Source organism: Mastigoproctus giganteus, chromosome 8 (genome assembly GCF_048544385.1).
Source record: "Mastigoproctus giganteus isolate SK-2022 chromosome 8, ASM4854438v1, whole genome shotgun sequence".
Taxonomy (NCBI): Eukaryota; Metazoa; Arthropoda; class Arachnida; order Uropygi; family Thelyphonidae; genus Mastigoproctus; species Mastigoproctus giganteus.
In genome coordinates this window covers 204,241,288-204,255,497 of record NC_143582.1, presented here as the reverse complement: position 1 = coordinate 204,255,497, position 14,210 = coordinate 204,241,288, and the positions used below count along the sequence as shown (strand labels likewise).

The following is a 14,210-nucleotide window of genomic DNA, read 5'->3' as shown; positions in this document are numbered from 1 at the left end:
ATTATACACCCTTAACTCAGTCTGCGACGATAAACATATCACCTCCTCTGCTTCATATCGGAACGTGCGATTCTCTGATATTTTGTGAAAGTTGTCGATATATTGTCTTTAAATCATATTCTGGGCTTGCTTGCTTTTCTACAAAAAAGACATGACTTTCCTGGGAAGAACCATTAATCGCTAAGACCGACTAACTCAGCACAGCGTAAAAAAACCACGTGTGTACCCTATACGATACGCACGAAAGATGTTTTATTTTATGCATCTTTGACGAAAATCAAAACCGTTTAAATTTTTAAAATCGAACAGCTAGAACCGAAGTTATGGACCATGTAACGTTTTATGCTCACGCCCGCTGCTTACTCTGCCGAATCAACGTTAGTGACTGAGTTAGCGTAATTTAGGAAGTGACGCCATTTGAGTCATTTCCATCTAGCATTTTCGTTACCAATCGGTTTTACTTCAGTCAGAAATATTTAGTATGAACGATGTAACGTTTTATGCTGACGCCCGCTACTTACTCAATCGAATCAACGTTAGTCACTGAATTAGCGTTATCAGCGTCATTTCCGTCTCACATTTTCATTACCAATCGGTTTTCCTTCAGTCCGAAATATTTAGTGTGAACGATGTAACGTTTTATGATGACGCCCCATACTTACTCTACCGAATCAACGTTAGTGACTGAGTTAGCGTCATTAGTGTCCTTTAGGAAGTGACGCCATTTGCGCCATTTCCGTCTCGCATTTTCGTTACCAATGTTTTACTTCATTCCGAAAAAATTAGTAGCAGGTGCCGCCAAAGATGGTTTCACATCAAAATCACCTCTAAAAATCATGTTTATACATGATTCGAATCCAGGAGTTTCCTAAACATTGTCGAAGAATACAGATTGCAATCACTGTGCTAACCACGAGGCTTCTAATATATTGCACGGTAGTGTATTTCTGCTTATCCATCTGATATTTAACTTCTAGAGTAATCAAATACTGCCGGATTACTCTGGGATAATCTATTAATTAGCAAAATTATTCGAATTATAATTACAGTATTTACTAATTAAGGTCAACAGCGTTAGAGTTATGGTAGGACATTATTAGAGCGTTCAAATTGATCTTCTCCAGTACCTTGATGAAATTTGTTGTACCAATCCGGCTCACTTGGAACAAGTATTAATTTTGTGTTTGATGTGTTTCCTGTGGAAAGGAAAAAGTTATTATTGCCATGATCATTCCTCAGCCGCGCTTTATCAAGTTAAATCGGTCCATTCGCTGGGAGGAACAAGATGGTAGGCTCATATAACACCAGGTCAGATGAGACGTCTCCTTCATCATTAATGACAAAAGTGATACAAAAATAGAGTAGCAATTTGTGTAGTTAAGTGGTGGTAGAAGAAACTTATCCGATTATTGTGGACAAAGCGCATTTGGACTCTCAAACAATACTAAAAGGTAATTGGTCCAACTTTTAAATCCTAAAGATCACCTTGCAACAATATGGGAACAGGGCTGGCAAGCTGTATCAGTTATCTCGTGGTAATGAGAGTTAGAAATGTAGTTGGAAATTCTCTATTTTTAGTTTTCTACAGTATCCATCCGATTGTTTGTCAGCGATTCGCGTGGCCCTGCTCATCAAGGTTATTAATGCGCCCTCTATGATAGCAATACGGTGATGGTGAAGGCTAAAATGATCTGTTTCCAGCGTACCTCTTAGCCATCAAATCAATCCTGGAAAGTCATCACTGATGATTTTCTCGCTAAGATGAAATCCTACATCACTCGAAACCTCTCTACTGGCCTCTGGTCAGTTCCTTTGTGGATGGTTGTTGTTGTTGTTGTTTTGTTTTTAATGGCACAAGGGCTGCTAAGGACATATTGTGCCTGAGCTTTGTGGATTTGGTGTCATCTTCAAACAATATATCGACTGAATGAGGGCTAGCAGTCAGCAGCTGCTCCATGGGAACTCGTGTCTCGCGTGGATAGATGCTGAAAGAATGTGGTTTGAGCAAATCTACCTTCAATGTAATACGAATCCAAATTACGGAACTTCAGTGATCATAATTAACTTGGGATGCTTCTGCGCAGCGGATCATTGGCTTTTACAGTGGACCAACTCCAAACTCCTCCCTGCAACACAGACGACACAATCGGTCGAACTTATAATGTCCACAGATACACTCAGATTTTAAGTTTCAGCTCGGAAAAATGATTTCCGGGCTGACACTCAAACTAATCTTATGGAAGATATGTGCCCCTGGAGAGTGAGTCCTTCCTGAGACCGCTCTTTTCGCAGCATAACAGGTTAACGATCTAAGAAAGGTTTTAAAAGATGCTTCATGAAATTGGTAAAAGAAAAGGGAACTGAGGAAATGTTCTCCGAATACTTGAAATTGCGCGATCCATGCCAATATAGCATCCCTCTCTTCCTTTATCTTTCTCTTTTTTATATCATCATTTTATCTTTCTCTTTCTTTATTTACCTTTCGCTTTCTTTATCTCTTTCTCTCTCTCTTTATTTCTCTTTCCCATTTCTCTCTCTTTCTCTCTTTTCATTCTCTTTCTTTATCGCTCTCTGTCTCTCTTCGTTTTTCTTTCCCTTTCTTTACGTCACTCTTTATTTCTCTCTCTCATTCTCTTTCTTTATCGCTCTCTCTCTTCGTTTTTCTTTCCCTTTCTTTACGTCTTTCTTTATTTCTCTTTTCCATTTCTCTCTCCTCTCTCTCATTCTCTTTCTTTATCGCTCTCTCTCTTTCTCTCTCTTCGTTTTTTTCCCTTTCTTTATATCACTCTTTATTTCTCTTTCGCATTTCTCTTTCTCTTTCTCTCTCTCATTCTCTTTCTTTATCGCTCTTTCTTTTTTCGTTTTTCTTTCCCTTTCTGTACGTCACTCTTTATTTCTCTTTCCCATCTCTCTCTCTCATTCTCTTTCTTTATCGCTCTCTCTCTCTCTCTCTCTCTCTCTCTCTCTCTCTCTCTCTCTCTCTCTCTCTCTCTCTTTGTTTTTCTTTCCCTTTCTTTACGTCATTATTTATTTCTCTTAAACGTTTCTCTATTTTCATTTTTCTTTCTTAATGTTTTTCATTCTTTCTCTTTCTTCATTTCTCTTTATTTATCTCTATCTCTTTATTTCTCTTTATTTATCTCTGTCTCTTTATTTCTCTTTCTTCATTTCTATCTTTTTTATATCACTCTATTTACCTTTTTCTTTACCTCTCTCTCTCTCTCTCTCTCTCTCTCTATTTCTCCTTTTCCTTCTTCCTTATCTCTCTCTCTCTTTCTTTCTTTTTATTTCACTCTGTTTATCTCTCTCATTTTCTTCATCTCTGTCTCTATTTCTCCTTTTTCTTCTTCCTCTCCCTCTCTCCCCTCGTTTTTTTTCTTCTTTATGCCACCCCTTATTTCTCTTATTCCACTTCTCTCTTCCCTTCTCTTTCTATTATATTTCTTTTTCTTTCTATTTCTTCGTTTTCTTGTCTCTCTCTCTCTATTCATTTTTATTCTCTTTCTTTATATATATTACTTTATTTATCGTCCTTTATTTCTTTCTCTTTTCGTATCCCTCTTTATCTACTGATCTCTCTCTTTCTCTCACTTTCTCTCACACATCATTAGTTCCCGCACTTCCACCTCCAAACTGGAGTCTCTCGCTATTAATCCCGCTAATTCGGCACCGTTTACGCTGGTGTAGTCGCGAATACCGGAAAATGTCGGTATCGCTCCGTGGTCAGCAGAATCCGGCGTTGCTTCAGTTTGCGTAAGTTTATTTCTCCTTCTTCCTCTTAACTCGAATATAACATTCATCGATGAATAATTTATGAGGATATTCTCAATAAAAATTCGCTTCAAATAAGGCAGACTGCTTTTCAAAGAGAAAACAAGTTATTTAATGTAACAGTGCGTTACATTTCAGGCGCTTTCGATTATTTCCCTTAAATTCTTTGAATTTTTCTCTTTTTCCAGGATTAATAGAAGCAAGAAAAGAAAATATACTTCTCTCCTTATCAATTAATTACGGTGCTTACAGCTGTATAGAACACTTAATAGTTTTACGTACTCTAAACTTAGCCGTTTAATTTAATTACAACAGTACAATATTTATTACTCTTCTCTCCTATACTTTTAAGTCTCTTTTCTCTCTCTCTCTCTCTCTATATATATATATATATATATATTTGAAGGCAGAAAGATAGTCAATGCTGCGTTCTAAGTACGGGTGCTTCAAAGAATACTGAAATGCATTTCCCGGTGGGGGCTACAATTTCGAGAGAAAGCCAGCTGGTTCTCGTTGCACGACAATGTCCCCGCTCATTCTGCACTTGTTGTGCGGTTTTTTGTTATCAGTTTATTAAATATGTAAATAATGAATAACTGTTATTTTCCTATTATATTAATCAGAGCAGAAATGTTATATTTTAGCTGTTATTAAAATCCTAGAAAAAATAAAGTACATTACAAAAATGCTGCCCGCATACTGCAATCTTATTTATATGTTGTTATTTGTTTTATCAAATTTGTTTGACAAATCTATTAAATGTTGTTTTATCAAATTTTATCAAATTACAGAAGATCCGTAAATACGAGGGGTGATCATTTAATTCGCGGACTGGTGCAAGATCTTATCTTAATTGTCATCATCTGAATCTTCTGTGGATTTCTCCTTCTCGAAATACTCTCCCTTGAACTTTACACACTTTCAGAGCTTTCTTCAGACGTGGAAATAGGAAGAAATCACACGGGGCTCAGTCCGGTAAATAAGGGGGGGTGTGGCAGAACTTCGGCACCTATGGCAATGATCACTTTTGAATAATCCATACATTTAATTAAGTAAATTATTGTGCCAAAGTTGTGAGGAATGAAAAACAATAAAGTGAAAAAGAAAAGTTCTCCATGTCAAGACCGGTTTTGAACTCAGTTATTTTTTCACTCGGTATTAAAAAAAAAGATTTTTTTTTCTTACTGGCAATGGCACAACGAAAAAAATATTTTTCGTACTTTCAGCCTTTTCCATTTCTACAAAGTTAGCTTACAAATATTTGGATTCATATCAGAAGAAGTTCACCATCTAATTATTTCCGGTTTAAACTTCTGGCTGGAAAAAAAAAGTGCGAGTGAAGAGGGAGAGTTGATTAAGGACACTCGAAAACCCAAATGCCCAATCAACCAGCAGTGACTGTTTTTATGCGCAATAAATCAGAATGTGGTTTTTAAGGACATTAAGGAAAAAAGGAAAAGATTAAAAGAACGAAACAGGAAATATATTTTTATAGCATTGGCGCAAAAGCTAATGAGAAAATACTTTTAAACACGACATTTAGAGAGAGAGAGGTCACAAAACTGGAGAAAATTGCAGTCTTCGCCGCTCTGCACTAATTTAAGCGTCTCGGGGCACTCTGTCTTGCTCGTGCGGTTGTCGTGGCAACCGTTACTGACAAACAGAAAGTTTTCCAATGGAGCATCCGAATTCTGTGAGCATAACTATTTTGAACTCGCTGTTTCACTGTAACTCGGTCTTTTATTACTGTGTTTTCAGAACCAACTGGGTGTGAAATGGCCCCTTAAAGGATTTGCTATAAAAAATCATTACGCGGTTGTTTTTCGTAAAATTTCCTCAAACATTATTCGTAACCATTCCCTGGACCTTATTATCCATTAGCTTTTCCGTTTTATTTTTTATGGGGGGGTTGGGGGTTGGTCCGATTTTGCAGATACGTTCCTAATGGCTAAAAGAAAGATAAACTGAAATATCTAAGACGTTATTATATTTGTCTCGTAAAACAACCCCTTAAAATAAAACTAGGCAAAAGTGAAATCAATATAAAAGGAATTATTGAGTAATACACGCGAATATTTGTATTGAATACATAAATAAATAATGTGGGAGTTGTTAGATGGAAGAAAATCTTCTCTTTATCAGCCCCTCTTTTCTCATCAACAGATGCTTATGACCCGTCTCCCAAAAACCAGTTAAGTCGTTTCAGCATTGAATTGAGAAATTGCAGAGATTTTCTTTGCTGAAGAAATATGAATTTCTTCGATAAAAACTTATGTTCCATCTTCTGAGGATTATGCATAAATGCGAAATATTTGCGCGTATACGACTCGTGCCATATAAAACTTCGATTTTCCCTAATCTTTTGTTGATTTTCTAAACCATAAACTGAGTTATAACAGTAAAGATGGATGAAAATCCATTTTTATGAACTGAGTTATAACAGTAAAGTGGGGATGAAAATCCGTTTTTCAGTGTTAGGATTTGACGATAACATGTCATGAAATCAGAGACACCAATGCCTTATCTTATCTTTCTTTTACAATAATTTTCTTTCTCTCTCTTTGTAGGCATCTACTTTTGTCACCATGTGTCGGAACTCCACTGCCTTTCACCTCACCTTGTGTTTGCTGCTATTGGTTTCCCAAGTAATATCCAGCACAGTTTTAGACAGACATAAGAGGGGTTTCAGAAATTCGGCTTTATCCACAGCGCGAGGATTTGGAAAAAGAGCGCAGAGTGAATGGCAAGATGCCTTAGACACCCTTGAGGTTGGAAGTCCAGGATCTAAAAGGTAGCTCACATTGTCTTTAGCTTTATTATATACGGCATTCCCCCACGTTTATACTTTTATAAACAGTTATAAACTTTAATAAATCGTAATTGGAATTTTGTTTATTAAATACGCATTGAGTTCGCTTTGCATTAGGACCCCATTGGATAGGAATGGACTGGTGAACGCTCAAAGTCGGACATAGCTGATATATGACTGTAGTTCGCAATGGGTCGACGTCGAGGTCTTTCCAACTGCGAACGTGTTGGGACAAGACATGCAGGTTCCAGTATCTCGACAATTCAACCGATCTCAACCCAAATGAACATGTTTGGAACCTACTGGAAAAGGATATTTGATGCTGCGACCATCCACCCAATAATGTGTGGATGTTACTGGACATAATGTGCAACACATGGATAGCACTGCCAGAGGACATCTTTCAACACCTTGGGGAGTCCATGTCCAGACGTGTACTGATTGTAATATGTGCACAAGTGACCCCAACGAAACATCAGGTAGGGGTTGCTAATGCAAAGCCAACTCAGAATTATGAGAAACAAGTTTATTGATTACAGTATTTATTTAAAACACAGGAAAGTATCAAAAGAGCATTTCTTTGTATATGCGTTCCTGTTTCTACGTTTGTCTCGTACAACGAATTTGTGTGGACACGATTTTAACCACTGTGCTACATGAGTCTGATTAGCCCTTAGAACAGCCTGGATTCGTCGAAAGCGGGTCACATGGATGCTGGTCCGTGGTACCTCAATTTCTTTCCGCAGCTTTTGTAGATCTCTATTCCGAAGAGCATTCTGCCTCCTCCTACAGGTGGAAAGACGTGGAACAAGATTGAGACCTAGTGACTAGGGAGTCCACTGCAGTAGGCTGAATTCACTCTCATGTTCGTGGAACAAGTTCTTACAATTCTGGCCTTGTACCATAGAGCATTATCTTCTTGGAAGAACCCATTCGCAGATGGATACACTGCAACTTGTGACATCCAAATGTTGCGCCACTGGTATCAAGGGCCCAATGTGTGGAAGACGAAAACACTACCATCACCGGCCTGCACTGTGACATATGGTACAGCTTCCGTCATATTATGGTCCTCCCATCAGCGTGAAACAGTAGGTTGTTGTTGTTATTTGGTTTCCAGGTGGGCAGTAGCAGCGTGTGCTACGCACTGATGCTCCTGCCCACCTGGCTACGGAGGCGCCAGAAACAGTAGGAAACGAGATTGGTTAAACCAAGCAACAACTTTCTAATCCTCCACAGTGTTGGTGTTCCTGGTGTTATTGAGTCCACCGTAACTGTACTTACCTTTTTTTTTTTTTTTTTTTACAGACATGTATGAACTCGGTTGGTTCGGTCGTCGACTATGGTACCCCATCCATGACAAGGTATGACGAGTTGGGCGTTCTGATATGCCTCTTCAGTTGTTGCTGTTGTACTGGTTGTTATTTGACCGAATGAAGCCTTTTGCTTAGCGTAATTCTTGTCAACCTCCGTTGTCCTATTGCATAAACGACTGTTTTTGGCTTCTGCTGTTTCCAATCAGTATTTGGCTTCTTAGATACGAATTTGGGCTTGTCTGGTGTCGACTACGATACCACATTCAAAGCCACATTCATTTTGGCTCATGAATTTACATTCATGAGCCAAAATGAATGTGGCTTTTACTGGGGCAGTATTTACAGTATTGTGCCTGTCAGTTCGTTACTAGCTTGTGCAATAGAGAAAGGGATGGATCTGACTGAGTTTCAACGAGGAATGATTTGCAGCCTTAGGCAGGCGGAATCCAGCATCTCAGCAACCCCAGGCATTGTCGGCTATTCGAGGAATGCCTTTCAAAGGTGTGGCGAGAATGGTCCGAAGAGGGACACATAACCAGCTAACGTGCCAAGAGGGGGAGACCACCACTGGTTGACAGTCGAGGTGAAGGGCGGTTGGCAGGTGCTGTCCGGGACAACAAACGGCTAACGATCCCTCTAACTGTAGAGTATAACCAGGGGGCACAAAGAAACGTTTCCGAGTGCACTATTCAGTGGACACTCTTGCGGATAGGCCAACGAAGTAGGTGACCTGTTCATAATTGTTTGTTTGTTATTTGGTTTTTAGGAGCATTAGGAACTAAGGCCATATTGCTCCGGGATATGCGGTGGTCATTCTCTGACCTTTCCGCATCCTCCGTATTTGGTGGTGACGGGCTCGAACCCCAGTCTAATCAAGAAGCGTGTGCTACGCACTGCTGCTCCTTCCCACCTGGCTACGGAGGCGCAACCTGTTCATAAACTTAGTTGACCAACCGCCATCGACACTGCTGCCTGCAGTGGACACTGGAACACCTTTCCTGGACATTGGAAAAGAATCATCTGGTCTGCTGAATCAAAGTTACAGCTCTATCGTGCCGATGGAATCGTGCGTATTCGGCGGTAAGCAGGTGGACAGCTGCAACAACCAGACTACAGAGTTGAACGAAACAAGCCGGCGACGGTGTATCGTGGTTTGGGAGATGTTTTAATGGATATCACTGGGTCCCCTCATTCCCATTTAACACACCCTCGCCGTCAGATCCTACTTCGGCGTTGTTTCGGACCAAGTTTTGTCCTACATGGCTACCGTGTCTCCAGATGGCACTGGGCTCTTTCAACAAGACAACACCCCCTGTCAGAATGCAGGAACGGTGTGAGGATCATGTCCAAGCATTTTGTGTGCTTCCCTGGCCTCCAAATCCACCCCGACATCAATCCCATCGAACATTTGTAGGATGCGATGGAACGCGGCATTCTCCAGTGCACACAAGTGTCTCACTACGAGACATTCTTCTGTCCAGGTGGTCCAGGATAAACGAGGATACATTCTGTGACGTCGTGGAGTCGATGCCACACCAGGTGCAAGCATTTATCACGGCAAAAGGTGGCCCAACATGCTATTAAGTAATTGGTCATAATGTGGTCATTGCACACATCCAGCATCTCTAGGTATCTTCCTACATGCTTTATTTCGTGTCATTCTCGGGATTCGAACCCGAGCTCGAATGATAAGAACACGTAATGCTGTTACGGCAGAAGTGCTCCATTGCATGAAGAGGGTAGGTATACCACTCAGTGGACGTAAGTAATGTATAGGAAAGGGAATATACAGTTCGTGTTGATAAAAAACACATGCATAAAGTGGTCAGGAGAGAGAGAGAGAGAGAGCGCAGTAGCACGCGCTCTTTGAGTGGACCGAGGTTCAAGCCCGTGACTGCTAAATACGATTTAACGCTTGTATTGATGATTTATTGTAAACTATACTGACCTGGTGGTCGTGCCGGAATATAAACACGAACATTTTATTTACTACGATAAAAATTTCTACACTAGTCAACAAAATTAACAGAACACGTAGAAAACGTGGTGTAACTCGTGCAGCTTGCGACGAAGCGAGACAAAATTTGGTGTGATGGTGTACCACAGAATAACGATGAAATCAAGAGACAGAGAGAAACTTCGGATAGGTATAAGGGACATTTATAGGGGTTGTATAAGAATTACCAAACAGGTCGCATTACAGAAGTCGATACAAGATGCCAGAAAGTATGGTCACGTGACATCAGTACGTCGTATGAACTTCTCTAAAGACTAAACAGGCCTAACAGCAGTGACCCTCCCTCGATATATGGGTGTCTATAATATTCTGTGGCAACAAATTCCATTCTTCCAACAGCGCAGACCTTAGCTCGCCAAGTGACCAAGGAGTTGACTTTCGGCTGCAATGCGACCACCAAAGGCGTCCCACACATGTTCAATCTGATTTAAGTCTGTGATCATGCTGGCCACGGCAGTCGTTGAATATCTTCAAGATATTCCTTCACCAGTTGAACTCTATGTGCAGCGGCGTTATCGTGCATGAAAAGAAAATCTGAGCCAATCGCACCTCTAAAAAAGTCGCACGTAGAGTTCGAGGATCTGTTCTGGGAATCTCTGTGCAGTTACGGCACCCCTATCAAAAACATGAAGGGGGGTGCCGCTATTGATCATTATTCCGCCCCAGATGAGAACACCGCCTCCACCGTAAATGTCCCTTTCTCTGATGTTGGAGGGCCAGTACCGCAGTCCTCGTTGTCTCCAGATGAAATAACGTCTAGAATCTGTTTGTAGGCTAAAACAGGACTTATTATAGAAACTGTACCCCATTTGTCAGAGCTCCAAGTCACATGTTCATGGCACCAATTTCGACGAACTCTGCGGTGGTTTGGAGTTAATAGAATACAGACCACTGTCTCCCTTACGCAGACTCCAATTGAATTGAGCCTTTTTAACACAATCCGATTGTAAATGTTTTCACCTGTGAAACAGCAACTTCAAGAGACAGTTGACGACAGACAGCGGTCTGTTCTGGTTGACGTAGCACTCGGCGACCTTGGCCAGTTCTTCTTGTAATGGATCCCGTCTCCTGAAACTGCTTCCATAGTGCCATAGTCCCCTGAAACTGCTTAATGTATCACTGCGCGACACATTAAGCCAAAATGTCACCTCCGCCTCCGAATGCCTGCTTCAAGTCGTTCAACAGTATGGCATCTCAAAGAATCATCAAAACAACGATGACTTGCCATCCTGAATATTGGAGATGTGGCTGTCCCATTGAGCCAGCCAAAAAACAGAAATGAAGTGATGTGGTCGCAACCCGTGTTTTTATAGGCATGAATAATTTGCATAATGTGCGACGCTGTCTAAGTTGTAGGTCAAATTATATTGGATACCGGGAATTTGCATGCCAGGATGCTTATAATATATCAAATATTCGCCTTCGGTGACACACCTACGACCACAGCTTCAAAGTTATATAATATTAATATCAACCAAATGTACTTAGTTCAGAGACTCAATGGTACGTGAAAAACAGGACAAAACAACTTCCCGAAGACTTTCTTGGGGACATTGAGACATCGCGCCCCAAATCAGGACAATCCAGAATAATATCCCGGGACGTCTGATAACCCTAAGAAAAGTAAAGTTTTAGATGAAGCTTATTGGACTGTAAAAGAAAAGAAAAGTTCGAACTTAAATATAAGGATGGTACAATAAACCTTTACCTACGCTATACGCTGACCAGTTTCTTTTGTTTAGTCCAGAGTCTAGTTTAGTTAAGATTCATTATTGATAAATGGTTTAAGTTTTGGTTTATGATGGACAAGTTAATTGGCAGAAAATAAATTTTATTTGGGAGGTTATTTTTCAAAATTTAATCAGGGGAGAACTAATTGCTACCATCGGGAATGATATGTTTTAGTTTTGGAGGTAAGGACCCTCCTCAATTATTTTTCTAACTACAAAAATATAAAATTCAATCTTTGGCAGTTGCATTTTTAAAGTTAAGAAGATTTGTGAACATAACTGAACTCAGATAAAATGCTGTTCAAATGTTAGTACTGCATTTAAAACTTAATTTTAAAAATTTATTTCTTGCCTATGAAGAATGAAACTAATTAGACAATCTGTTATGTAAATTTATAAAAATTTATACAATAGATCGCTAATTTACTTAAAAACTTACAAAAAGGTTACTTCGGAAAAATTAATAATTATTTCATTTTAATTTTATTCTGTCCTAGTCTTCTCCCAACGGCTTGGTTTGCTGATCAAATTCATCGAAATCCAACTCTTGCCAAGCTTGTTGTTGAGAAAGCAGTGGACTTGAATGGTAAGTAGAATTCCTTGAATTTTACATTCTCTCTAATCAACAAGCACGTATAAACATACATATTAAATAGACAGTGTACCAGTAGTTATACTAAACACCAATGAACACTGACAATCCAAGAAAAATCTAACCTTAGATTAAGTCCCACTCAGACTTCTTCTAAGATTAAATTAGTTTCTGTTGCTGTATGGTAAGATATCAGCAGGGTCACCTTTTTATATCTTGAAATACAAAAGTTAGACGTACTCATAATAAGCCTAAAGGATTAGAATCAGTTGAAAGGTTTAGAAAGAAATCTCGAGTATCTAAAAGAGAATCAATCTGAGTGAGTGCTGGGATCAACTACTACGAATCGATTATTTTTTTGCAACAAAAGAAAATAAGTCACCTACCCCGAGTGACCCACTTTTTCTTTTGTCCCGTTCTCTCAAGGGCTAAAATATTTAGATCGAATGCCTTAGAGAGGAAAGCAGTTCTTCAAAGTCCTAAACGCAGTTAGAGTATAACGAAGACCCACTAAAGCACAAAAAGAAATTACTTTTAATTTTTACCAGTTCTCATCAAAAGCAATGATTTATGTCAGTATATATCAGACTCTGACGTCACAGTCTGATTGTTTTGCTTTTATCCAAGACTTTTTCCAAATTATAATGTATTTTGTTTTCTTTTCTCTAGGTGATGGCGTTGTCACTCAAGATGAACTCTATCAAGCTGTCTGAACCTGTGCACCTACTTACTGTTAAGTAGTTCGCAACTTTCTAGATTACAATCGCCAGTTTAATCATCTTATTACATTCAGCCATCTTAAACAATTATTTTCATTTGATTATGTTCATGTGTTAATAAGAAGTCAAAGAATCGAAGTCAAATTTAAGCTCAAGTCGGCTGTACATTCATTTCTAAGGAAATAAAGATTATCTTTACCCGCCCTATGTACATTTTCGTTTCTGGTGATTTATTTGATTCCTCTCTATAACTGAATATGAAGAACTGCCACGATTTCTCTTCAGTTCTCAATAGAAAACAGTTTTTTGTAGTTGAGTGTCATGGCGAAAAGTTAGATTTCTCTATGACAATCAACAAACGTTAGGAGTAAACATTCAACCGCATGGGTCTTTCCATAAATCCCAATTGCACAGTCAACCATGCGTGACTTTGTCTCAATGTAGAACTGTGACAAGCATCAATATTTATATTAGAGTTGCCAAAGATCTCACGGAGACCAGTGCGATTTGCAATATTGCGTATAAAGAAGTTTTCAGAAAATATACACAAGGTAAGAAACAGGTTGATTTATATTTTTACTTTCTCAATTTGTCTTTTAATTGTTATCTGATTGTCCGCTACCGAATAAAAACTTCGCTTCATCAAAATGTATTCATTATGTTACTTCTGTGGAACAAAGAGCTAGCCTCCTGGTAGTAAAGACTCCAATTATCCCAAATTTGGCGATTGTTGGAATGAACTTTCGACTGGTGTTATGGAATGGATAGAAGGTGGAATAAATTTAACACTGGACAAATTGATAGAAGGGATAGGCAAATGAAATGAGCATTTTTTGACTGCTCCTGTACGTTTTTCCATCACCAATACTAAATTCAAACATGATATTTGTATCAATTACTCATGTGGACTATTGTAGTAATAATTTTAAAGATTGACATCAGTTAAATTCATCAATATACAATTCTACATAGTACATATAAAATAATATATATGTATATATACCCCCTGGTCAATGCTCTAACCAGGTACGTGCATACACAGGGGAACAAAAAAGGTAATGGGACTAAATTAAATTAAGGCAAAATATGGATAAGGAAAATATTTTCTTGCAGAATTCCCTCAGAATAGTCGTCGATGGACCCAATACTTCTTACAGCGTTCATACACCCTTTGGAAAGACTTGCAAAACTCGTTTGCTGCGATGGAATTTAGTTATTCTGTCACATTCTTCTGAATGCCATAAAACTATCAGATT

At 39.1% G+C, this 14,210-nt stretch overlaps 1 protein-coding gene across 1 annotated transcript in view; it reads left to right on the top strand.

Moving 5' to 3' along the window:
• Positions 1-13,165, top strand: part of LOC150082214 (allatotropins-like) — a 54,521-nt gene extending 41,356 nt beyond the window's left edge. Inside the window, exons 2-4 of the mRNA XM_090380050.1 lie at positions 6,339-6,562; positions 12,141-12,229; positions 12,905-13,165. Of these exons, the coding sequence (XP_090236176.1) occupies positions 6,357-6,562; positions 12,141-12,229; positions 12,905-12,948 (339 nt within the window). The 5' untranslated portion in view covers positions 6,339-6,356 and the 3' untranslated portion in view covers positions 12,949-13,165. The remainder of the gene's footprint in view (positions 1-6,338; positions 6,563-12,140; positions 12,230-12,904) is intronic.
• Positions 13,166-14,210: the final 1,045 nt, after the last annotated feature.